Source organism: Haliotis rufescens, unplaced genomic scaffold, assembly GCF_023055435.1.
Source record: "Haliotis rufescens isolate VD_foot unplaced genomic scaffold, xgHalRufe1.0.p SCAF_2, whole genome shotgun sequence".
Taxonomy (NCBI): domain Eukaryota; kingdom Metazoa; phylum Mollusca; class Gastropoda; order Lepetellida; family Haliotidae; genus Haliotis; species Haliotis rufescens.
Genome location: NW_025963890.1, coordinates 30,296,284 through 30,321,020, shown reverse-complemented (window position 1 = coordinate 30,321,020; position 24,737 = coordinate 30,296,284). Strand labels below are relative to the sequence as shown.

General features: G+C 38.1%; 1 protein-coding gene across 1 annotated transcript; it reads right to left on the bottom strand.

Annotated features, from left to right (window-relative positions):
* Nucleotides 1-2,141: 2,141 nt before the first annotated feature.
* LOC125381916 lies at nt 2,142-3,038 on the bottom strand. Its single transcript, XM_048399274.1, has one exon. It carries the CDS (start codon nt 3,036-3,038, stop codon nt 2,142-2,144), a length of 897 nt encoding a protein of 298 aa, XP_048255231.1.
* Nucleotides 3,039-24,737: the final 21,699 nt, after the last annotated feature.

The window sequence follows — 24,737 nt, the reverse complement described above, 5'->3', positions numbered from 1 at the left end:
TATCATCAAAAATATTCAATAGTGTTGTGAGACAAGATTTAGGCAAGTGTTTTAGAAGCTGATAATGGATATCATCAGCACCAGTTGCAGTATCATGAGCTTGTGCTAAAGCAGTGTGTAGCTCATGTAGTGAAAATACTTCGTTATAATCTTCGTCATTGTCAGAAATAAAAGCATGTCCTGCTTGACTGTATTGATTTTGCCATCACAAGGGATAACTATTTCAAAGTTTCAGGACTCAAGGATCTTTTTAATCTTAGTTCTCATTTAGTCATCGGTTTTTTTAAGGAAATTGAATTATTGCATAAATTTTGAATGATATACATTGTATTCTGTACTTAATTAGTGTTTTTTTATAATTGGTTGAATAAAATTAATAACTGAGATTGCTAGTGGCTGTATCCTCAAAGGGGGTTAAAGTAGTATAAAATTATTGTCCCCCTGAGAGGATATGTAAGACCATGACTTTCAAAGTCTATTTATTTCAGCCACGTTTTTAATCGCAGCATATATGTTCATTTAAATTGTGGCTAGATTTGTCAATAATCGCCAACAGCTGAAGGGATGATGTAAATCCGGCTGGGGTCCATGCAGGTAGCAAAAGTACTGTAAGTCCCCATGGACCCTAGCATGGTGATCTCTCCTCAGTGGCTGGCGATCTATAGCTCATTTTTATCGTGTATTGTTTCGTATGATGTTATATTTTTATGGCTAACTACTAGTTTTAGATATAATCTGTGATAAATCTAGTTATTTTACTGTCCTTTGTTGACAGGTTTTTATTTCGTACAAATATGTGTATTCTTAATGTACTTCTCGTCACGATATGGCTGAAATACTGCCGATGTGACGTTAAATCTTAACTCACTCACTCACTCAGAAATAAAATTGACTTTTTTCCTTTCTTGTTGTTGTTGATACTTCTGAAACTTTGGATTATAATTTGACGAAGAAGAGTGTTTGGCCAAAGTTTCACCCAGTTTGTTTGCAATATCTGATTTTTCTGTCAATAAGTTATTATCATCTTTGAGATGATGAATACTTGATTTGGAACCTTTGCCTTTGATTTTTTTTATCATGTTCCACACCTTTGACATAGGCGTGCGAGAATTTATTTTGGAAACATAATCCTTCCAGGTCTGTCGTTTAATGAGTTTAAAAGTTCGTCGAGCCTTGGCATAATTAATTCTTACATTATTCAAATTATGAACAGTAGGATGGCATCGAAAGTATTTCTCAGCCTTCTTCCTACGCTTCCTAGCTTGTTTGCATTCATAAGTAAACCATGGTTTACGAATATGTGGGTTCACAGAGGACTTAGGAATAGTTTCATCAGCTATACCTTTCAGTTGATCGGAAAACAACTGAATCGGGTCCGGAACATCCATAAAAAGGTCGGGTTGCAATTTGTCAGTACATATGTTCTGAAATAACGGCCAATTTGCCTTAGAAAAATTCCATCTTGTTATAGGTGGATCATCAGTGGGGTTTATAGCTGTAATTACTGTCGGAAAATGATCACTTCCACAAAGGTCATCGTGGACTGACCATTCAAATTCATTATATAAGTTAGAATCTGTGGACAGATCTAATGCAGTGTACGTACCTGTTGCAGGATGTAAATATGTGTTTGAGCCGTCGTTGAAGATGCATAGATTATTGTTAGCAATAAAATCTTCAAGGATTTTCCCTTTTATTATTTATATTGGAACTTCCCCATAGAGGGCTATGCCCATTAAGATCACCCATGATGTTACAGGGCTTAGGTAGTTGGTCAAATAAATCCTGAAGGTCAGACTACTGCAAATTTGAGGATGGAGAAATATACAGGGAACAAAGTGTGAAAGTTACTTGTAGAGTAAGACGGACAGCAACAGCCTGAAGTTTACATTTGAGATGAACAGGACTGTGGATGATGCCCTGCCTTACCAAAATGGAAGCACCGCCAGTGGCTTTATCACCTGGAGGTGAAAAAGAATGATAAGAATTGTACTGACGCAATTCAAATTTATCAGTATGCTTAAGATAGGTCTCTTGTAAACTAAAAGCTGATGGTTTATAGTCTTGTGCTAATAATTGGACTTCATTAAAATTATTCCTAAGTCCTCTGCAATTCCACTGAATTATGTTAGGAGATTGAGTCATGGTGGCTCAATCGGTGAACGCTCACGTACACGTGTGGAGGAAGGACTCCTACTACTGCTCTGTGACGATGGGATGACATCCATGTCAAGAGCATCAAAGGAGTTATGGACAACTATCTCTGAAGAAGAGGAGTTCCTGTTTGTCTGTTTTTTATTTAGTTTTTTCCTTTCTTTTCTGGTCAGAGTAACATCGGCAGATCCAACTGTTGCTGGTTCAACAGTAGCCTCTGGCTCATTAGTAGCTGATTCAACAGCATCAGGGTAAACAGACAAAGTTTCAGTTTGACTCGAGGATGAATTTGACGTTATCACAGAAGTTATGCTGATAGGTGTATCTGATTTGATCCATGTCAATTCTGTTTGAACAGAAATCGAAACCGTTAGTGGAGCAGAGATAGTAGCAGCAGCAGCAGCAGAGTAGGTTCTGGTAAGTGGAGTAGACGGGGACTGACTTTCAATAACCTTCTTAGCCTCGTAAAACGAGATATTTTGTTCATGTTTGAGTTTTATGATTTTTGATTGCTTTTGCCACACTGGACATAATTTAGATGAAGCCAGATGTTTGCCGTTACAGTTTGAACATTTAATGTCAGCTGTACATCCAGTGCTGTCATGGTCGTCACCACAGCGCTGACAGACTACAGAGTGATTACAAGATTTTGATCCATGTCCAAATTTTTGGCACTTGAAACATCGGAGTGGATTGGGGACATACACCTCCACTCTAGTGTTTAGATAACCAGCTTTAACAGACTTAGGAAGGGCCGACAGGGCAAATGTAAGCATATAAGTATTTGACGGGATGATGTCACCGTCTCTGGATTTCATGGTGAAACGCTTAACTGCAGTTACCCCTTGACTAGTCAATTCATCTGTAATGTCTTGCTCCGACATGTCGGACAGGCAACTAGCTCTGTTTCGAACAATGCCTCGGCAAGAATTCAAGGTTTTGTGTACGGACACAGCAACCTCAATATTTGCAAATGTAGTTACAGATAGCAAATTGAGAGATTGCTGTCTCCGTGAACACTCAACAAGAAGAGAGCCACTACGAAGACGTGTTACATTTTTAACTTCTCCGCAAATTCCTGAAACTGCTTTTGAGATGGCGAAAGGATTAAGTTTTAGTGGATGTTTATCAGCTGCCTTGATAACAATAAATCGGGCCCAGGAATCCAATTCACGAGATAAGTTATCAGTTTGATCAGATACATCCAGATCGACATGTCTGCGTTTCGAACGGTTTGAACCAGGGTATTGGAGAGACATGATGAAAGGAAATAATTCAGCACCTCTGCTCCCCAACCACCATGGAGTGCCACAAAGAGCGATGTTTTATTGCACCGGATCTCCAACATGCAAACATCAGGGATACAGAGGTGGTATACTCCAGTAAGAACAACATGAATAGCTATATTTGTCTATCAAATAAAATGTCAGGCTGGTCCGGCCCATGACAAGAAATTGAAGACATACAGAACTCAGAGGTCGAAAGTACCAGATTGGCCCATGAGCCACCGCCTTCTGGCATAAGACTCTAGGCAATTTATTCAATCCAAAATTGATAATTCACACAAGTTATGTACGGCCAAGACCAAAATATACATCAAAATACAATACAGGTGTGCATATACAATATTACGCACAGGGCCTGGCATGACCAGCCGATTGATAAGACCGGGCCCATCTTACCACCCGTCTAGGCGAAGTAAGGGTCGAAGTAGTGTGTTGGGCAAAGGAACACAGTTCCAGGAGGCACTCGTGAAGAGCAACCTCCTCGTGGTGAGTGCTGGGTAACGCTAATAGCTCTTCCCCCGTGTGGACTCGGGGTAGAATTTGTCCACAGCACCCCATTGCTGGTCGTAAAAGGCGACCGAATTGGGCAACCTGTTTGCCGTGGGTTGCGCCCCTGTGTCGGTGGAGGACGGGATTCTGGTGGTTGAGGGCACTGGAGCCAGGAACAGTGTTCCTTTGCCCAACACTGTTGCCCTGAGCATGGAATACTTCCACATTTCGACATATATTAAACTATGTTTGATCAGAATAATTTATAACCATGATTATGTGAATTTCAATTTTGCCTAGAGTCCTATGCCAGAAGGCGGTGGCTCATGGGCCAATCTGGCATTATAAACCTCTGAATTCTGTGTTACTCCAGAAAGGTGTCATGGGCGAACCAGCCTGGCGTTTCTTCTTTCAGATTCCATAGCTATTCAAGTTTATCTTTGCTGGAGTATAACATCCCTGTAGCCCTGCACCATCATCCTTGTTGACACTCCATGGCGGGTAGGGAGCAGAGATGTCGAAACCTTTACTTTTACCATGGCTCTTCCCCTTCTATCTGGTTCATCAAAGAATAAGCGTAGACATGTTGAGTCTTTATCATCCGATGAAGGCTCGTCTGAAATTGTTGACTCGTGGCCACGGTTCGTTGTGATTTCATCTTCTGATGACACTCCTTTGAAACTAAACCCATTTGCTATCTCCTTAGGCATTAAAGGTGTCTGTGCAGAGGTAAAAAACGTAACACGTCTCCGAAGCGGTTCACTGTTAGTGGAATGTGCACGGAGACAACAATCTGACAATCTCTTGACATTAAAACAGTTTGTGAATACATCAGTTGTTGTCTCAGTGCACAAGACACTGAACTCCTGCAGAGGCATTGTCAGAGACAGGGCTCGCTGCCTTCATGACATGAGTGAGGAGAAAATTGCAGCTGAGCTGCAAACTCAAGGTGTTACTGCTGTGAAGCGATTCACCAAAAAGAAAGATGATGGTACTATTATAAAACTGAATACGTACCTATTTACATTTGCTCTTTCTTCTATTCCAAAGAGTTTAAAAGCTGGATACTTCAACATCGGAGTGGAGGTATACGTACCAAATCCACTCCGATGCTTCAAATGTCATGGCGTGTTCCCGTTGTGGTGGAGCTCACGAGGGCTCTGAGTGCACCAATACCATCAAGTGTGCTAACTGCAACGGAGAACACTAGTACTTGGCCTCATCCAAGTCCTGTCCTAGATATGAACGTGAAACTAAAATTCAGAAAAAAAACCACACAAACAACATATTTTACTTTGAAGCCAAAAAGTTGGTTCCTGCTCAAAATATTTCAACTGTTACGTACTCAGCTGCAGTTTCCTCCCCAGCACTTGTTGCCAGACCTACCATGTCATCGACATCGTGTCAAACTTCGATATCTTGGGTAGATGAACAGTGCATCCTGGATGACCATACCCAGTTTGTTCCTTCTCTGCCCAATATCTCCACGTCAGCCTCACAGACAGACATTATTTCACCAGAGCCTTCAGTAGATCAGTCATCTGATCCGGAAATTGTAAGTGAATCAGTACAGGGCGAAGCCCACTTGTCTGCAAAAAAAAAGAAGCAATTGAAAAAAAAGGACAGGGCCCTCCAGCATTTGGAGGTGCCTTCTACTCTACCTGTGGAGGTTCATAATCAGTTTGAACCTTTGCAGATGGAGGTCAGTCCTTCACTCCCAGTCCAGGGGAGTGGTCCCCTGTCCGGCTCACGATCTCCCATTGAGCCACCATGAACAAATCAAATACTCTTATTCAGTGGAATTGTAGAGGACTAAAGAATAATTTTAATGACTTACAGTTATTGATACAGGATTTTCAACCGTCAGCATTTTGTTTACAGGAGACCTATTTTAAGGATACAGATCAACTTGACATCAGACAATATGCTTCATATCATTTATTTTCTCCTCCAGGGCCAAAAGCCACTGTCGGGTCTTCAATCTTAGTGAAGCAGGGAGTGATCCACAGCCCTGTTCCACTGATTACTCCACTACAAGCTGTTGCTGTCCGTGTGACCTTGCACATTGTGTTTACTTTGTGCTCTGTCTATGTCCCTCCGAATTCATCTCTTCAGCTTGTTGATCTCCAGGCCCTCTATGACCAGCTACCTAAGCCTTGCATCACTATGGGTGATTTGAATGGACACAACCCTCTATGGGGGAGTGCACATTCTAACAATAAAGGTAAAGTCCTGGAAGATTTCATTTCCAACAACAATTTATGTCTTTTTAATGATAATTCCGACACTTATTTACATCCTGGTACAGGTACATACTCTTCCCTGGATTTGTCAATCGTGGATTCTGATCTATTGAATGAGTTTGAATGGTCAGTCCATGACGACCTGTGTGGAAGTGACCATTTTCCAACAATTCTCAAACCTGTTCTTCCATCTGATGTTCCTCCATCGTCAAGATGGAACTTCACCAAAGCCAACTGGACTTTGTTTGAAATACTTTCGTCCAACAAGTTAAAACCTGACCTGTTTACCGATGTCCTTGATCCTGTACAACTGTTCTCTGATGAACTAAACAAAACAGCTGATACATGTATCCCTAAGTCCTCTACAATTCCACACATACGTAAACCATGGTTTAATTCTACCTGCTAGTGTAAAATTATTGTCCCCCTGAGAGGGTATCGTAAGTCCATATCATTCAAAGAATATTATTCCAACTACAGTTTTAAAAGTAGAATATGTGTTCCTTTAATCTGGCTAAATTTATCAATTATCGCCAACACCTGAAGGGATGATGTAAATCCGGCTGGGGTCCATGCAGGTAGCAAAAGTACTGTAAGTCCCCATGGACCCTAGCATGGTGATCTACCTTAAGTTGCTGGCGATCTATAGCCCGTTTTTATAATGTCAAGTTTTGTATCGTGCTATTGATTTTATGATTACATACTAGTTTTAACTTTATTTCTGTGATAAGTCAAGTTATTTTACTGCCCTTCGTTGGCAGGTTTTTATATAAACTTCAATATATGTATTATATTTAACCATTGATAGTCACGATATGGCTGAAATATTGCCGATGTGACTTAAAATTTTAACTCACTCACTCACTCACTAATTCTACCTGCAAACAAGCTCGGAAGGCTCGGAAAAAGGCAGATAATTATTTCCGTCGCCATCATATGGTTCATAATTTGAATCAATTTAAAATTTTAAATGCTAAAGCTCGGCGAACGTTTAAACAAAATAAACGCCAGTCTTGGCAGAGTTACGTTTCAAAAATAAACTCACGTACGCCAATGTCAAAAGTATGGAACATGATCCAACGAATCAAAGGTAAGGGTTCTAAATCTAACATTCGCCATCTTTAAAATTGGAATGAATTATTGACAAATACTTCCGATATTGTAAATAAACTTGGTGAAACCTTGGCTAAACATTCTTCCTCATCTAACTATGTACCTCAATTTCAAAAATATAAAAAACAGCAAGAGAAGAAAACTATTAATTTTAAATCAGATAATGGGGAAGATTATAATGAAATATTTTCTCTTCATGAGCTTCATACACAAGAAAAAATACCCATATATACAAAATATACAATTTTGTATATTTGATATTTCCAAAATATACAATTTTGTATAGTTGGTATTTCCAAAATATACAATTTTGTATATATGGTTAGATTTTACCACTGCTTCATTCAATTTCCTCACCTCTTATAGAATGTTTCACATAATATGTGGTTGCAAAGTTTACTAATGATACCGAACAGTATAATTATTGCATGTGACAATAATGCTTTAATACTATTTTCATTATGACAACGATATGATGTAGACCAGTGTTTGCCCAGCGTAGAGGAATCTGGTTAATCTGTATCACTTAACGAGTTTGAATAGCTTACTCTGCCCACAGTCGAGAGCAGCACAGTAATTAGTAGTTTAGACCAGGCGAATACACTGGTCACACTTGACTGGTCTGTCTGATGATTCGGTCACCTGCCAAATGGGATGTCTGACAATTGGGTGTGAACCTTACAGAGGAAGTTATTTTATGAATGCGTCACGTGTTTCAAAAGAGATGACCATTATCGAAGTAAAATACTTCTAAGATCATAAAGGACATAACATTTAATAAAGTGAAATTCATTTTCGACAAACTTTTATGAACAATTTTAAAACAGTGCGGGCAGATTCTATTTTCTAAAAGGTTTGGGGGGTTGTAAATCGTCCTGTTTCGATCCAGATCTAAAACTAGCTAAAATGCGACGGTGGTCCCTGTATTTAAAACATAAGGAGCAACAACGTTACGATCATGAAAGTTCTTAATGTATTGCCCTTAACGTTATGTTTATCGTTCCAAAGCTCTGTTCTCCAGCTCAGTTCATCTTTGTTTACGAGATTTATGGGCAATTTTCTTCTTTCGGGACATTGGAGCAGTCATAATATTCATAACATCATAAATATTAAGATTACAGGCAATTTTAACAACTTTAGTACTCCATGAACTTTTACATAGTAACCATTTTCTTCATCAAAGCGTTACAAGTACTGTTATTAAGTCTTGGGGTAGTCTAAAAACATTAGCATGTAATGTAACAAACGGGGAGGAGAGACCCATGTCTCCATTAGTGGCTATACATGGAGGTACCGTTACTAACACCAAGAAATAATTACGGGCTCTATTGTGGATTAGATTAATGTTTTATCCTCATATACCAGAGCCATAGATCATTACCGGCTCAACAAGACTTTCATACAGTTTCATAAAAAACATCATAAGACATACACCCAACAGAGACAAAGCATGGCTGGCAGAATTGTACAACTCTTTCACAGTTTCACATATCTAGATGCTCGTCAACCCGTAGTCCCAGATAACGATATGATTCTACATAGAACAGTGTTTGCCATGCGTAGAGGAATCTGTTTAATCTGGTTAATCTGACTGTTGGAATATTATCTATGCATTATCCTGTCTAAAAATCTAGATATATTTACAATATCATGTATGCATTTTTGAATCATTGTATTCCGGAGTGGTCTTCATATAAACTTCTTTACCAATCCGCTTCATGTACATTTTCAGAAAAACATATCATAACATGGGAATACCGTTCGAATTGAGCCTCGCTCAATTTCCCTGTGCGCTGTGATTTTTTATTATTTTTTTTAAAATGAAAATTTTACAGGGACTAGCTGTGCTACCACACACGTTAAACCATTTTTACAGTTTTGTCTAATTTTAGCGATAATGAAAACTGAGTAGAGATAAAATATATTGATGAACAACGTCTTTATTACAGTTAGGAGCGACGCTTAGGTGTATGTTGTAACACCATTATCAAGCAAGTGATGTTGTTCATCCACAGATCTTATCCTCTCTCAATACTCCAACTTCTAAATTCCTCGCAAAGAAGATAATGATACTTGTTTTGAATCTTGCCATCGTACAAAATATTCTTCGCACAGTATTCAAGAAACAATGTAATATTAATATCATACTACGCCATCAATATATGTTGTGCAATATTTGAGAGGTTGGCGCCTGTCGGGACGGTGTGAGATGCTAAAACTGTTCTTGTATAGTCTAGTATCCTTTGGCTAGTGACAGCTACCACTGTTTATTCCCATTCAAGTTGCTAACGGTGTTTCATCTAAACAGTATTATGGGAACGGAAATTAAAACATTACTTCATTCGTTATGCTACCATTTTTGAATATATGTCCATGAGATTTATCTGTTCATTTTTCCGTATTTTTATTACGGAACTTATAGCTTTGTGTGGCACAAACGATCAAATAGTAAGATGACTACAATTAAAGGGCATTAATAACGAGAGGCTGTTCACATATATGTACATCATATATGTATCACGCGAATCATTTCTGATTTTACTCGACGTTAGAGCTAGAAACGTTACCTACTTCCGGCGCAGCGGTTCTAGATGTTGGCGCTATCTAGATTGGGTCCCTGACACATGCAGCTCTATTTGATGGGTGTATTGTACTTAATAAGCTGAACTTTTATGACTATTTTGTGCAAATATATACTGGTCACTCCAACTAATCTTTGTTACTAAAATATATAGGATTGTTGTCTATAACGTGTCCATTCGTATGTCTGTTTTACGTCTGTTCTACTAATTATTGACACTAAGAAACTCGTACAATTTTTTAAATCATTACTAAACGTGTTGTACTTGTCTACATCTGAATTGAAAAAAGTGGGAGAAAAGTTGCTTACTGTATTTTGCCGCCTTTGATGGTTCTGATGATCAAGATGACAACGTCAAAATCTAAGTGTTCAGGAGTCGATGAGGATTCAGGAGTTTTTGAATTGATGCGGAATCAAGGTTTGGGGTTATTATAGGCCTAATAGTGCACCACATGATTTATGTCCAGGCCCCCGTGACATGCAGTTGTCATGTGACATGTAATTAACTAATTGAATTGCAAAAACAATTCCGACAGCAAATAACCGCATCCACAACAACAATGCGTGGATGCAAAGAAAGAAACCATTTTAAACCCCTTTCTGTATATTTGTATTTGTATTCCTTTCTGAAACTATCATTCTACAAACAGTTGTGTTCACCGCCCATTGTGATACTTCTACTTAAGAAAATAAAAAAGGATGTTTATTTAGTCATTTGACATGCGTTCATTGTAAACAAGGATTAGTGTGAAAGGATTACTAAGTTTGTCATCCAGTATAATGCACTTCCTCGATTAGCATAATTAGAACAGAGTTTGTAATTAGTTATATCCTGACTCCAGTTAACCAAGGCAGCTACATCAGTTGTGATTTATGAATTTGTGGAATCTTAATGAAAATAACGACCGCCTGTCACAAAAATGCAAACGAACATTGAACACGCACAGTTGCAGATTTTCCTTTCGTACATTTGAGGGTGAACGTGAACGAAGCCGTGCAAGATGCTTTACAGCGATTTGTCTTCAGAACACATATTGAGCTCAGGTAAGTTTATTAATGATGATATTTTCATCCATTCATAGATATGGCGATCATGAGCGCTGACACTGTATGTATTCGCAATAGAACATTTGGAAGACTAGACACAAATTGAGTCACAATATGACAACATCAAATGAAAGAATTTGTTTAATGCAACAGATTTAAGGCATTGAAATTGTACATTATTATAAAATACATGAGTGTCGCTACGTCTCATGTCAAATACATCAATAAATTCTTATTAAAAAATTTTAATTTAATATTACTATGAATTTATAGCTAAAATTATGGAGTCTTGCATGTCGAGCCAACAAACTATAGTACATATTATTCACCTTGGAATTTCTGTTTACTGTGCTTGCGGTGGGGTCAACCCTATTCCCAAAATGGACAGTTCCAAATACTACTGCATAAAATATTAATGCCAATTTGGAGAATATTACCAAATGAATGAATGCAAGTAAAACTTAATCCAGGGAAAAAGAAAACTGTTCAATATCACGTCAAAGTGTGCCCAAGTGCAAAACCTAATCTTAAAATGAAAGGACTTTGGTATTAATATTTCAGTCAGATTATGATATTGGCGAGTTAACGAGGTAAGCCCTATGATTAATTGTCTTAAATACCTTTCTGGTGTCCACCGCCGTGAACCATACTCAATCACTCAGATAAATAACCCCTTTTACATAAGTCATGAACAAGCATATATATATTGCCAATATTTTGCTCCCATGTTTTGGATAATTGTACCAAAGAAAAAGAATTAATCCTAGAATGTCTACACATTAATTCATTACGGACGCTGAAATAATGCCGATGAGACGTTAATTTTTACCTCGCCCACTCACTGATTACGGACTATTTGTGGGCCAATAAGAGGTACAAGCCACGTGAAAATGTAGAGTGAGACCAACGTAGCCATTACACCTTTTTACAAGATGGAAAACATCTTTGCTGTTAGTGATTACATATAAAGAAATCTAACCAATTCACAGGCTATACGTTGTAGAACTGAATGCAAGTCATTCCTACCTGATACCATTAATAATTGGAATAGTCACCGGAAAAAGAGGATTATTAAACTTAGACAATGTTATATTCAGTTAAGCCATGATACCAGATTTTGTCACTTTAAACTTCCATCGGCTTAAAAACACATCTCAGATAATACATCATGCATGCTCTTGTGGCTGTCACAATGGTACACTGCATTAATTTTTACACATGCCCCAACTACAATATATTTAGAAACGATTCTATTCTAAAGGTTAAGTGAGTTTCTAATCAGTGGTTTATTGGAAACAATTTGAACAGTGCCTAATTTAGCTATTTTGAAATCGGCCATGTACATCCGACATTCGGGTGGATTTGCACATATATAATAACTAGTAGTAAGACTTAATACATACTTTGAGACACGTATTAAGTATTAAAGAGTTAAATAACTTTTCTTAGGAAACCCCTTTCCATCAACCGCACTGTTGACCTATCTTTTTTGTTCTGTTTTGATGTATTGATGTATTATTTAATACAATATGTATATCTCCCCTCATCCCAATGTTAATAAAAGGAAGCTTGGTGGGGACTTTTGGGATATAAGAAATGAATACAGACTGCCATATTGTCTGAATGTCTTAACAATCACCGGGTGTGACCACGTAGACAGGATATCATTCGGGTTTCTCATAATTACTCCATGAGCATGCTTGGTATTATAGCTTGGGGATATTAAATGTAAGTTTGTTATCAGAGGAGATTGATAGTGAACTTTTAGTACCAGTTAGATATGATATCTATATGACTTCTTTCTGTTTGACAAAGGATTAAGGGTATATGTCTGGGTAATCCTTCCACGCTGATGAAAGAAAGTCACTCTACTAGTTCATGTAATCTACGTCAAATAAGATCAGAACACATGCATTATTACAACATACTCAGGATACCAATAACAACGAAATGTACAAATTAACAAACATGATCAATATTATTATTACATGTTAATGCCATGTATGTAAATATAGCTATATAAACATATGTTTAATTTTTCAGCTTGTGTGAAGTCGTCCATAAATACAAGAAAACGTATATTTTCCCAAAATTATATTACCCTCAAAAGGGCAATTATATTCATGTTACATTTTTTCAGTCTCTTTTTTAATTCGAATGACGTAACATTTATGTTACTTTGATTTTATTAGACCCATATGTTGTTGTTACAGACCCAGGGATTGACTAGGTTCATTACATGTCATAAAAGTGCCGGGACATAATATGGTGTCAATACATTCTCTAATTAACACCTGTCACAAAGGGACGGGCAATTTGGGTTTGTCCTCAGGGAATGTGTTATGCAATTTGTGTATTCACGAAATAACATTCAACAAATTATGTACATGGTCCCGTGATGTAGGATTGATGCATTCGTACTTTTTATAAATAAATGAATTGCATTTTTTTTCTTAACCGTGTGCGAAATACGCATAATGTCGGAAAGCGCAAGTTAAATACTGACTTCATCCCAAAATAAATCACAAACCCTCTCTTATAATTTGTATAATATTCTATATTTTAATTATGTAAATCACGTTCCTGTCACTTTTAAAGTAGAATACGTTAGTCACTCAACCAATTCCATTATTATTTTCCCAAAGATCAAAGATTAAAGCAGTTATCAAGATTTATTTTCCATATCTTTAAAAATACTTAATCTTTACATTGAAACTGCCATCATGATGTATTATTATTATTATTATTTTTACTATTATTATTGATGTACATATGGTTTGCACCCAACCATGCGCGTGCCAAATTATACAGCGTCAAGCTTTTAGAGCGCCAACTAAGTTTTCCAAAGTAGAAATTAAGCCAAATGAATATATATCAAGTTTCCTTTTGCTAGAACATATGCATGCTGTTGTGTTTTTTCAAGGTAATCTTCGTTCTCGCATTGATAACAATATTTAAAGAACAAGTATTATAAAATATAATACGGGAATATATTACACACGTTATTTACGCATCCGGTTGCTCATAATACAATTTTCCCCACGGACTACCGTTTTACAAAACGCGACTTTCCGCGTTTCCGCCGAGATTTCACATTATAACAATGTATATCTACAATGAAACCGACAGCTCAGAACAAACCAAATTCAACACTTTTTAGTAGTGATAAAATAGTTTTCATCTTCTGTGCAATCCACTCTGTTGGCATATGTGCACCAGAGCATGTTACAAAACACATCGCGGCCTCCCCGTAAAACAAATCCAAGCTCAAACACTTTCAATACAGAAGTTACCGCCAAAGCAATCGACCCCGACAGCTAATCCCCTCTGTGCATTTGACCATAAAGTCATAAACCGCCAACCCGTCAATATCATTGCAAGGACAGTATGTACTCCCGCTAACAGTGTGGAGTACTAATTAAACATTCCAGTAATGTTACCCGCCACTAAATCAGTTTTTTGTAACTTGCTGATACTATTTTGCACATACAAAACATTTATAGAGCAATACATAGCAATTATCCTCCTTTACCAACATATACAAAGAAACACAGTGCTCAACTTAAAACACTTCAATTTGCACACACTGTATATCATAATTATACACAAATACATAATAATTATCTCCCTTTACCAATATATACAAACAAAACAAATTTGGATACACCATATATACAAATTTGTATATTTTGTATATGTCATATATACAAACTTGTATATTTTGTATATATCATCTTTCCAATCTTGTATATCCTTTGGAAATATCATCTTTCCAAAGGATATACAAGCTTGTATATATGGATTTTTTTTGCAGTGATACTGCCCTTGGGCAAGCTCATGATACTGCCACAAGAGCTGATAACATACATTATCAACTCTTAAAACACTTACCAGAATCATGCTTAGTAACCTTCTGTTATTATTTGATGAAATATGGACATCTGGCAACTTTCCGTCTTCGTGGCGTGATGCCATAGTTGTTCCCATACCAAAACCAGGACGGGATCATACTGATCCCTCAAATTATAGACCTATTTCATTGACCAGCTGCGTTTGCAAAACCATGGAACGCATGGTCAACAATAGATTAACATGGTACTTGGAATCTAATAATTTAATTACTAACATTCAGTGTGGATTTCGGAAAAATCGAAGTACTGTTGACCATTTGGTTCGATTGGAGTCATTCGTTAAGAATGCTATTATAAACAAGCAGCATGCAGTGTCTATCTTTTTCGATTTAGAAAAAGCATACGACACTACATGGAAACAGGGTATTTTAAAAGATTTACATGATTTTGGGTTGCGAGGCCGTTTGCCTCAATTTATCTCCAAATTTTTATCAGATAGGCAATTTCAAGTTCGTGTGGGTTCCACCCTGTCTGATCATTACAGTCAGGATCAGGGTGTCCCACAAGGCAGTATTCTGTCTGTCACATTGTTCAGTATTAAAATAAACAGCCTATCTAAGGTTTTAACTGATTCCATCGATGGATCTCTATTCGTGGATGATTTTAACATTTCATGTCGTGGTAAAAATATGCGTACTATTGAAAGACAATTACAGTTATGTCTAAACAAAATCCATAAATGGTCATTAGAAAATGGTTTTAAATTTTCAAAATCAAAAACGAATTGTATACACTTTTGTAGAAAATACAAATCACATAATGACCCAGAACTAGTTTTGGATAGCACTCCTATTAAAGTTGTAAAAGAAGCCAAGTTCTTGGGCAATATTTTTGACCACCATCTGACCTTTTTACCACACATAAAATATTTGAAAAATAAATGCCTGAAGGCCCTTGACCTTCTGAAAGTCGTTTCAAATTGAAAGTGGGGAGGGGATCAGAAAACCCTCCTCCAACTGTACAGAGCACTTATCCGCTCTAAACTGGACAATGGCTCCATCATCTATGGTGGAGCCTGTAAAAGTAATTTAAAAATATTAGACAGTATTCATCATCAAGGCCTGAGGCTTTGCCTTGGAGCTTTCAGAACCTCCCCTATCGAAAGTCTGAATGTGGAGGCTGATGAGACTTCACTTCATCAACGTCAGATAAAACTCTCATTACAATATCTTACAAAGCTTTATTCAAATCACACTAATCCTGCATTTGATTGCGTTTTTCATCCTCTCTATGAGGATATATACCTTAAAAAGCCATCCCTTATTCCTCCACTCGGTCTGCGCATCACAACTGCTATTTCTGCTGCTAATATCGATCTTAAAAATATAGCTCCCACTCAGTTTTTGTCTTCTCCACCATGGCAGTTGGTACAGCCAGAGGTTGACCTGTCATTGACTCAACTTAAGAAATCCGAAACAAACCAGATAATCTACCAACAAGAATTTAATCAGTTGCGGACCAAATATGAAACTTACAAAACTATATTCACAGATGGATCCAAGGATGGTGACGCGGTTGCCAGCGCCACTGTCATTGGATCCAGAGCTATGTCTTCACGACTTCTAGATCATAGTTCCATTTTTACAGCCGAATCCCATGCCATTTTAACAGCTCTAAAATATATTGGTAAACAATCTAAGCATACGCAATTTGTATTATTTTCATACTCTCTCTCGTGTCTTCAGGCTATTAAAAATATATCATGTAAGCATCCACTTTTAATCCAAATTATTGAAATATATAATGAACTTGCTACTGGCCAATATGACATCGTCTTTTGTTGGTTACCCAGCCATGTTGGAATCACTGGGAACACAATGGCCGATGCTGCTGCAAAAGCAGCACTCAACAAATCTGTGACACCACTTCTGATCCCATACAGTGATATCAAACCTGTTATTAGATGTTACATCAGAGATCAAATGCAGCAGAAGTGGGACACTCAAGTAGGTATCAATAAATTACATGAAATTACACCAAATATCGGTTTCACCTACTTGGGCTGTCAGTCCAGATTTGAAGAGGTCATTTTACAACGATGTCGTATTGGCCATACAAGATACACACACGAATATTTGTTAAAAGGTGAAGATCCTCCATTTTGTATCCCTTGTGATGAGAGAATCACACTCAAGCAAGTCCTGCTTGACTGTATTGATTTTTCCATCACAAGGGATAAATATTTCAAATCATCATCCATAAAGGATCTTTTTAATAGTATTGATTCTCGTTTAATTATTGTTTTTTTAAAGGAAATTGAGTTGATTGAAAAATTTTGATTGATAACATATGAATGTTTTAAAATTGGTAGATTAAATTAGCAACTGAGATTGTTTGTGGCAGATCCTTGAAGGGGGTTAAAGTACAGTAAAATTATTGTCCCCCGGAGAGGATACATAAGTTCCATTTCTTTCACAGTAAATTTATAGCTATCACAATTTAATCGTAGTATATTTGTTCATTTTAATTGGTGGTTAATATTGACTACAATCGCCAGCGGCTGAAGGGATGGTGTAAATCCTGCTGGGGAGCCGTGCAGGTAGCAAAAGCATCGTAAGTCCCCTCTGTCCCTAGTGTGGTGGCCTAACTTTGGTTGCTGGCGATCTATAACCCGTTTTTATATTGTGTTGTTGAATTATACCATTGTTCTTTTATATACTCTCAAACTAGTTTTAACTAAAATCTGTGATACTCTAGTTATTGTACTGTCCTTTGTCGACAGGTTTTATAGTTCAGTTTTGTGTTTCATGACTATATAACTTGATTTAGTCACGATATGGCTGAAATATTGCCGATGTGACTATAAACCATAACTCACTCACTCAGTTCCAGGAACCAGTGCCCTCAACTACCAGACTCCCGTCCTCCGCCGACACAGGGATGCAACCTACAGCAAACAGGTTGCCCATTTTAGTCTCCTCATACGACCAGCAATGGGAGGCTGTGGAATTATTCTGCCCCGGTTCCACACGGGGGAAGAGCTATTAGCGCTACCCAGCACTCACCACGAGGAGGTTGCTCTTCATGAGTGCCTGTAAATATAGATTTATAAGTGTCGTAAGTGTTTCTTAGTTGATGGTATTCTTGTTGGTAAATTAATTGGTTAGTATCAGATTTCTTTAATTTTGTTAATGTAAGGTCTACCTCTGGCCGTACCATTTGCCAAGGAGGTGTTGAAAACAGTTGAGTGGGAGCTATATCTTGCAGTTTAATATTGGAAACAAACATGGCAGACTGGATTCTGATTCCGAGTGGTGGAACAAGAGATGTCTTTTTATTGTAAATATCTTGGTAAAGAGGATTAAAGACGCAATTAAAAGCTGGATTGGACTGATTAGAATATAATTTAGTGACATATTGTAAAGATAATTTTAGACGGCGTTGTTTAACAGAAGGTTCATCCGCTTCTACATACAGACTGTGAATTGGAGACGTCCTGAAGGCACCAAGGCAAAGCCTCAGGCCCTGATGATGTATCGTATCAAGTTTTTTTAAATTACTTTTACAGGTTCCACCATAAACAATGGAGCCATAATCAAGTTTTGAACGGATCAGTGACCTGTATAAGTGTAAGAGGGTTGTTTGATCCCTTCCCCACTTTGAATTAGAAACAACTTTCAATAGATCGAGTGCCTTCAGGCATTTAGCATTAAGGTATTTAATATGTGGAAGGAAAGTTAAGTGGTTATCAAAAATAAGTCCCAAGAACTTGGCCTCCTTAACAACTTTGATAGGGGTGCCATTCAGAAATAGTTCAGGGTCCTTATGCGGTTTATATTTTCGGCAGAAATGTATACAATTAATTTTTTGATTTGGAAAATTTAAACCCGTTTTCTAGACACCACTTGTTAATTTTATTTAGACATAATTGTAATTGCCTTTCAATTGTGTGCATATTTTTACCCCGACAAGATAGATTAAAATCATCCACAAAAAGTGATCCATCAACTGAATCATTTAAAACTTTTGACAAACTGTTAATTTTTATACTGAATAAAGTGACAGACAAAATACTGCCTTGTGGGACACCCTGATCCTGATTATAATGATCAGACAGGGTTGTACCCACTCGGACTTGAAATTGCCTGTCTGTTAAAACTGTGATATAAAATGAGGCAGACGGCCTCTTAATCCAAAATCATGAAGATCTTTTAAAATACCATGTTGTATCGTAAGCTTTTTTTAAATCGAAAAAGATCGATACAGCATGTTGTCTATTTACAATGGAATTTTTAATGAACGATTCTCAACGCACTAAATGATCGATAGTACTTCTGTTTTTCCGGAAACCACATTGTATATTGGTAAGAAGATTATTTGTTTCCAAGTACCACACTAATCGATTATTTACCATGCGTTCCATCGTTTTACAAACACAGCTAGTTAGTGAGATAGGTCGGTAATTTGATGGATCAAAATGATCCCGCCCAGGTTTGGGTATTGGTATAACAATGGCATTATGCCATGAAGGTGGAAACGTCCCTGATGTCCAAATGTCATCGAATATAGTCAACAAAGTTTCAAGGCATGATTTGGGCAAGTGTTTCAGTAGCTGATAATGAATATTATCAGCGCCTGCTGCTGTATCATGAGCTTGCCCTAAGGCAGTATATAGCTCATGTAGTGAAAATACCTCATTGTAATCTTCACCATTATCAAATGTAAAATTTACTTTTTTCTTTTCCTGTTGGAGCTGATGTTTTTGAAATTCAGGAACATAATTTGATGAAGACGAATGTTGAGATAAAGTTTTCCCAAGTCTATTGGCAATAGCAGTTTTATCAGTTAGTAAAGTATCGCCATCCTTCAGATGGTTAACTGTGGAATGTGATCCCTTGCCTTTGATCTTTTTGATCATGTTCCATACCTTGCACATAGGAGTGCGAGTGTTTATTTTGGAGACATAGTTCCTCCATGATTGACGTTTATTTTGCTTAAATAGACGTCTTGCCTTAGCATTTGAAATTTTGACGGTATTCAAGTTATGGACAGTAGGATGTTTACGGAAGTATTTCTCCGCCTTCTTACGACATTTCCTAGCATGTTTGCAAGTGTCATCAAACCATGGTTTACGAACACGTGGGTTGACGGAGGACTTAGGAATTGATTCATCAGCAATTATATTTAGTTGATCTGAGAACAACTGAATCGGATCAGTAACATTCTGAAAAGACATAGGTTGTAATTTATCTTTGCATAAAGATTGAAATAAAGGCCAATCAGCCTTCACAAAATTCCATCGAGGTAAAGGTTGATCATCAGTGGGATTAATGGGTTTAAGCACCGTGGGGAAATGGTCACTCCCACATAGGTCATCATGGACGGACCATGAGAATTCATTTAACAAAACTGAATCCGTCAAAGACAGATCTAAAGATGAATAGGTACCAGTAGCAGGGTGTAAGTAAGTGTCGGAGTCATCATTAAAAATGCAAAGATCCTTATCGGAAACAAAATCTTGGCGAAACCGCATTATCGGTGGTTCGAGAAGGGAGCTAACTCCGTTTGCCTAATCGAATGTTCGAGGTGGGCCCACATTCGAAACTAAACGCACTTGTTGTTGAGAATATATACTACGTAAACAAACCCGCATAACGAACTCATAATTTGTCTATTTAAAATATAATTGGATTAAAATGTACAAATAAGATGGCAATACAGCAGAACTCACTTCTACGAACATCGCCAAACTAGGTCGTGGGGTTATTAATATTCATGAGTTATTCCTTTTATGGAACAAGTTCTCGGAAACGTCTGAGGCTTGTATCATGTCCGAGATCAATTCAAGTGTAGACATATGTTCAGGCTTATATCGCCACCAATACTTATGATTAGATTGATGTGTTATACTGGAAAAGGTAGAATGAGTGGTATTGCCTCTGTAATTTTAATTTGAAGTAGATTTATGTTTCTTGCTTGGTAGCTATTTTTGTAAAACTAGTGTGGTCAGCTATGACGCAGTTATTCAAACTTCAAAGACTTTTGTGCCTTTTATGGAATTAATGTCACACGAAATGATTTATAAAGATATTTCCCATCAATATTACAAAATATGAATAATATAAAATGTCACATAATGACAAATGTGAGCCCAATAGCCTAAATGACTTCGTCAACCTTAAGAAACCCAGCGATTTAAAAATGTGGGCCCACCTGTTTCGATCACTATAAGACGGGAACAATGTGGGCCCACATTTTAGAAAATGGTTATAAGTAAGCAAAGCTAATGAAGCTAGCGATTTTTTTAATGTGGTCCCTCCTTTTGCAATCACTATGACGGAAGAACGTCTACCCACTAGGCGATATACAAATGTGGGCCCACTTGTTTCGATCACCATATATGACGGGAACAATGTGGGCCCACATTTGAGAAAATGATTATCAATATTTAAGTAGAATTTCGCGATTAATAAATGTGGTCCCTCCTGTTGCAATCAATATGACGGAAGAACGTCTGCCAACATTTAGGGATTGATTATCAGAACTAACGAAACAACCTCACGAAGCTAGGCGAAATACAAATGTGGGCCCACTTGTTTCGATCACCATAGATGACGGGAAAAATGTGGGCCCACATTTTGGAAAATGGTTATCACCACTAAACCAATCTTAGAAGATGTACTGATGGAAACATAAATATATAATGCATTCAAACATTTAATTACCTTACGTTTTAATAAGCTGGGCATTTAATAGCTGGACCAACAACGTGCAGCGTGGGTGACGCCATTTCTCGCAAATACGAAAACAACGGAGATAGCTCCCGTTTGAAATTAGAGTGACCTCCCTTTCCCAATATGAACCACTGATAATGCGGTTTCGCCAAAATCTTTGAACACTTTTCCCTTTTGATTAATGGTTGAACTTCCCCATAAAGGATTATGCCCATTTAGATCACCCATGATGACACAGGGCTTTGGGAGCTGGTCGTATAGTTTTTGTAGATCAGTACGCTGAAGATTTGAAGAAGGAGGAATGTATAAGGAGCAAAGTGTGAAGGCAATATGCAGTGTAAGTCTAACTGCAACTGCTTGCAAATTCTTGTCAAGCGGAACAGGACTGTGAACAACGCCCCGCCGCACCAACATAGAAGCACCTCCAGTAGCTTTATCTCCCGGAGGAGAAAAAGAATGATAGGAACTATACTGCCTTAATTCAAATTTATCTGTATTTTTTAAGTACGTCTCTTGTAAACAAATTGCTGAGGGAATAAAATCTGTTGTTAATAACTGTAGTTCATTAAAATTGTGCCTAAGCCCTCTGCAATTCCATTGAATTAGACTGAATGATTCATGGTGGTTCTATAGGAGAACGCTCACGTGAATGTGAAGATGAGTCACCACTATTGTTGTGGTGTGAAGATGGGGTAACATCCATCTCAAGAGGCTCGAAAAAGATATGAACATCTACAGATGTTTCAGTGACAGTGGGAATCTTTGATGTAATTTTTTTACTTTGTTTTTTCTTTTGTTTTTTCGCCATTTCCGTGGAGGTTTTGTTTGGAGCTGACATTACAGAAGATGGTATTTCCGGAGTTGGTGGTGATGGGGTCACAGCCTGCGGCACAACTGGAGATGCTGAAGATATATCACATGGACTGACGGACTGATGTGTCTGACTCTCGGCTGTTGTAGTCAGAGGCACCGGATGTTCAGAGTATGTCCAAGTCAAGTCAGTTTGACATTCAATAGATCTACTGGTTGAAGGGCGAGAGACCGTAGCAGCAGCAGCAGCAGCAGCATAGGATTGTTTTGAGGAAGGCGTCCGGCTATCAAAGAGTTTTTTAGCATCAAGGTAAGAAACATTGTTTTGACATTTGATAGTCAAAATATCTTTTTCACGGTTCCAAAAGGGACAGGATTTGGATGACGCTACATGTTGACCCGTACAATTTATACATTTGAGTTCTGCTGTACAATCCAAACCGTCATGATTGCTACCACAACGGTGACAAAAAGTAGGACGAGTGCATGATTTGGAGTTGTGTCCAAATTTTTGACATTTGTAACACCGGAGTGGATTGGGGACATACACCTCCACTCCGATGTTAAAATAGCCTGCCTTTATAAACTGGGGAATAGTTGAAAGAGAAAAAGTGAACAAATATGTATTTGTTGGAACAATGTTCTCCCCATCCTTTCTAGTGAAACGCTTCACCGACGTGACGCTTTGTCCTTTTAGTTCCTCAAGAATATTTTCTTCAGACATTTCTGCCAGACAACGTGCTCTGTCACGGAAGATCCCCCGACTCGAATTTAAAATTTGGTGTTCAGAGACAACAACTTGAGCGTTTGCAAAGATGGTACATTGCAAAAGATTAATAGCCTGCTGTCTCCGTGCACACTCTACCAAAAGAGAGCTGCTCCTGAGACGTGAAACATTCTTTACCTCACCACAAATACCTTCAATGGCTTTACATATGGCAAAAGGGTTTATTTTTAATGGTTGTTCATTTCGTGCTTCGACTACAAGAAACCAAGCCCAAGAATTTGATTTTGGTGAAGGAGAAACATCTTCATCAGCGGAGAAAATCTCAGCTTCTAGACGTCTTTTCTTGTCATAACGGTTCGAACCAGATTGATTGTGAGCCATGATGAAAGTAATTTATTCAGCACCCCTGCTCCCCACCCACCATTGAGTGCTACAAAGAGCGATGTTTTCCTGCACCGGATCTCTAACAAGCAAACATCAGGGATACAGAGGTGTTATACTCCAGTGAGAACAACATGAATAGCTGTATTTGTCTATCAAATAAAATGTCAGGCTGGTTCGGCCCATGGCAAGAAATTGAAGACATACAGAACTCAGAGGTCGAAAGTACCAGATTGGCCCATGAGCCACCGCCTTCTGGCATAAGACTCTAGGCAATGTTTTCAATCCAAAATTGAGAATTCACACAAGTAATGCATGGCCAAGACCAAAATATACAATAAAATACAACACAGGTGTGCATACACAATATTACGCACAGGGCCTGGCATGACCAGCCGATTGATAAGACGGGCCATCTTACCACCCGTCTAGGCGAAGTAAGGGTCGAAGTAGTGTGTTGGGCAAAGGAACACAGTTCCAGGAACCAGTGCCCTCAACTACCAGACTCCCGTCCTCCGCCGACACAGGGACGCAACCCACGGCAAACAGGCTGCCCACTTTGGTCGCCTCTTACGACCAGCAATGGGGTGCTGTGGAATTATTCTGCCCCGGTTCCACACGGGGGAAGAGCGATTAGCGTTACCCAGCACTAACCACGAGGAGGTTGCTCTTCACGAGTGCCAGAGTTACTAAGAAGCCCAAACAAATAGCTGTAGGAAGAATGGGCGGACTCGCTCGCAAAGCGAAACTAATGAATAATTCAAATATTGATCCGATTAAAACTTGGGCACTAGTAGTAGTTGTTGCTATAGGAGCTGTATGGTTGTTTTATAAGACCGGAGAAGAGAAACCTCACCCCCGATGTCACAACAACAAGTTTAATTAGAGGTTAGCCCTCATATAATGCTATATAAGAAGCATGACTACTCCAGTTACAGACGGTAAAATGTTGGTAATCGCAACGTATCATTCAGCAGTGGTCAGCGGCTTGGCCATTGGCTATGCCCGTATAGCTAAAATGATTACTAAAGCTACACCTCCCAAGCTAGATTTTAATGGTTATGATATTGGTATGACCATTCTTCATATTGGATTGGCAATGGCAACAAAAGATATGCTCATCAAACAAGGGCTTATCCTGGAAGACATAATGAAGTTATTAAACATTTGAATATTTGAATATTTTATATTATTGAACATGGCATCAATTGCGATGATGGTCGGTGGAGCTGTTGTTAATGCTCTAGCTTTTTCGGGGAGTAATTTTTTATTTTCTAGTATGAGAGGTTCGGAGCAGAAAAGACATAATAAAGCATTAGAA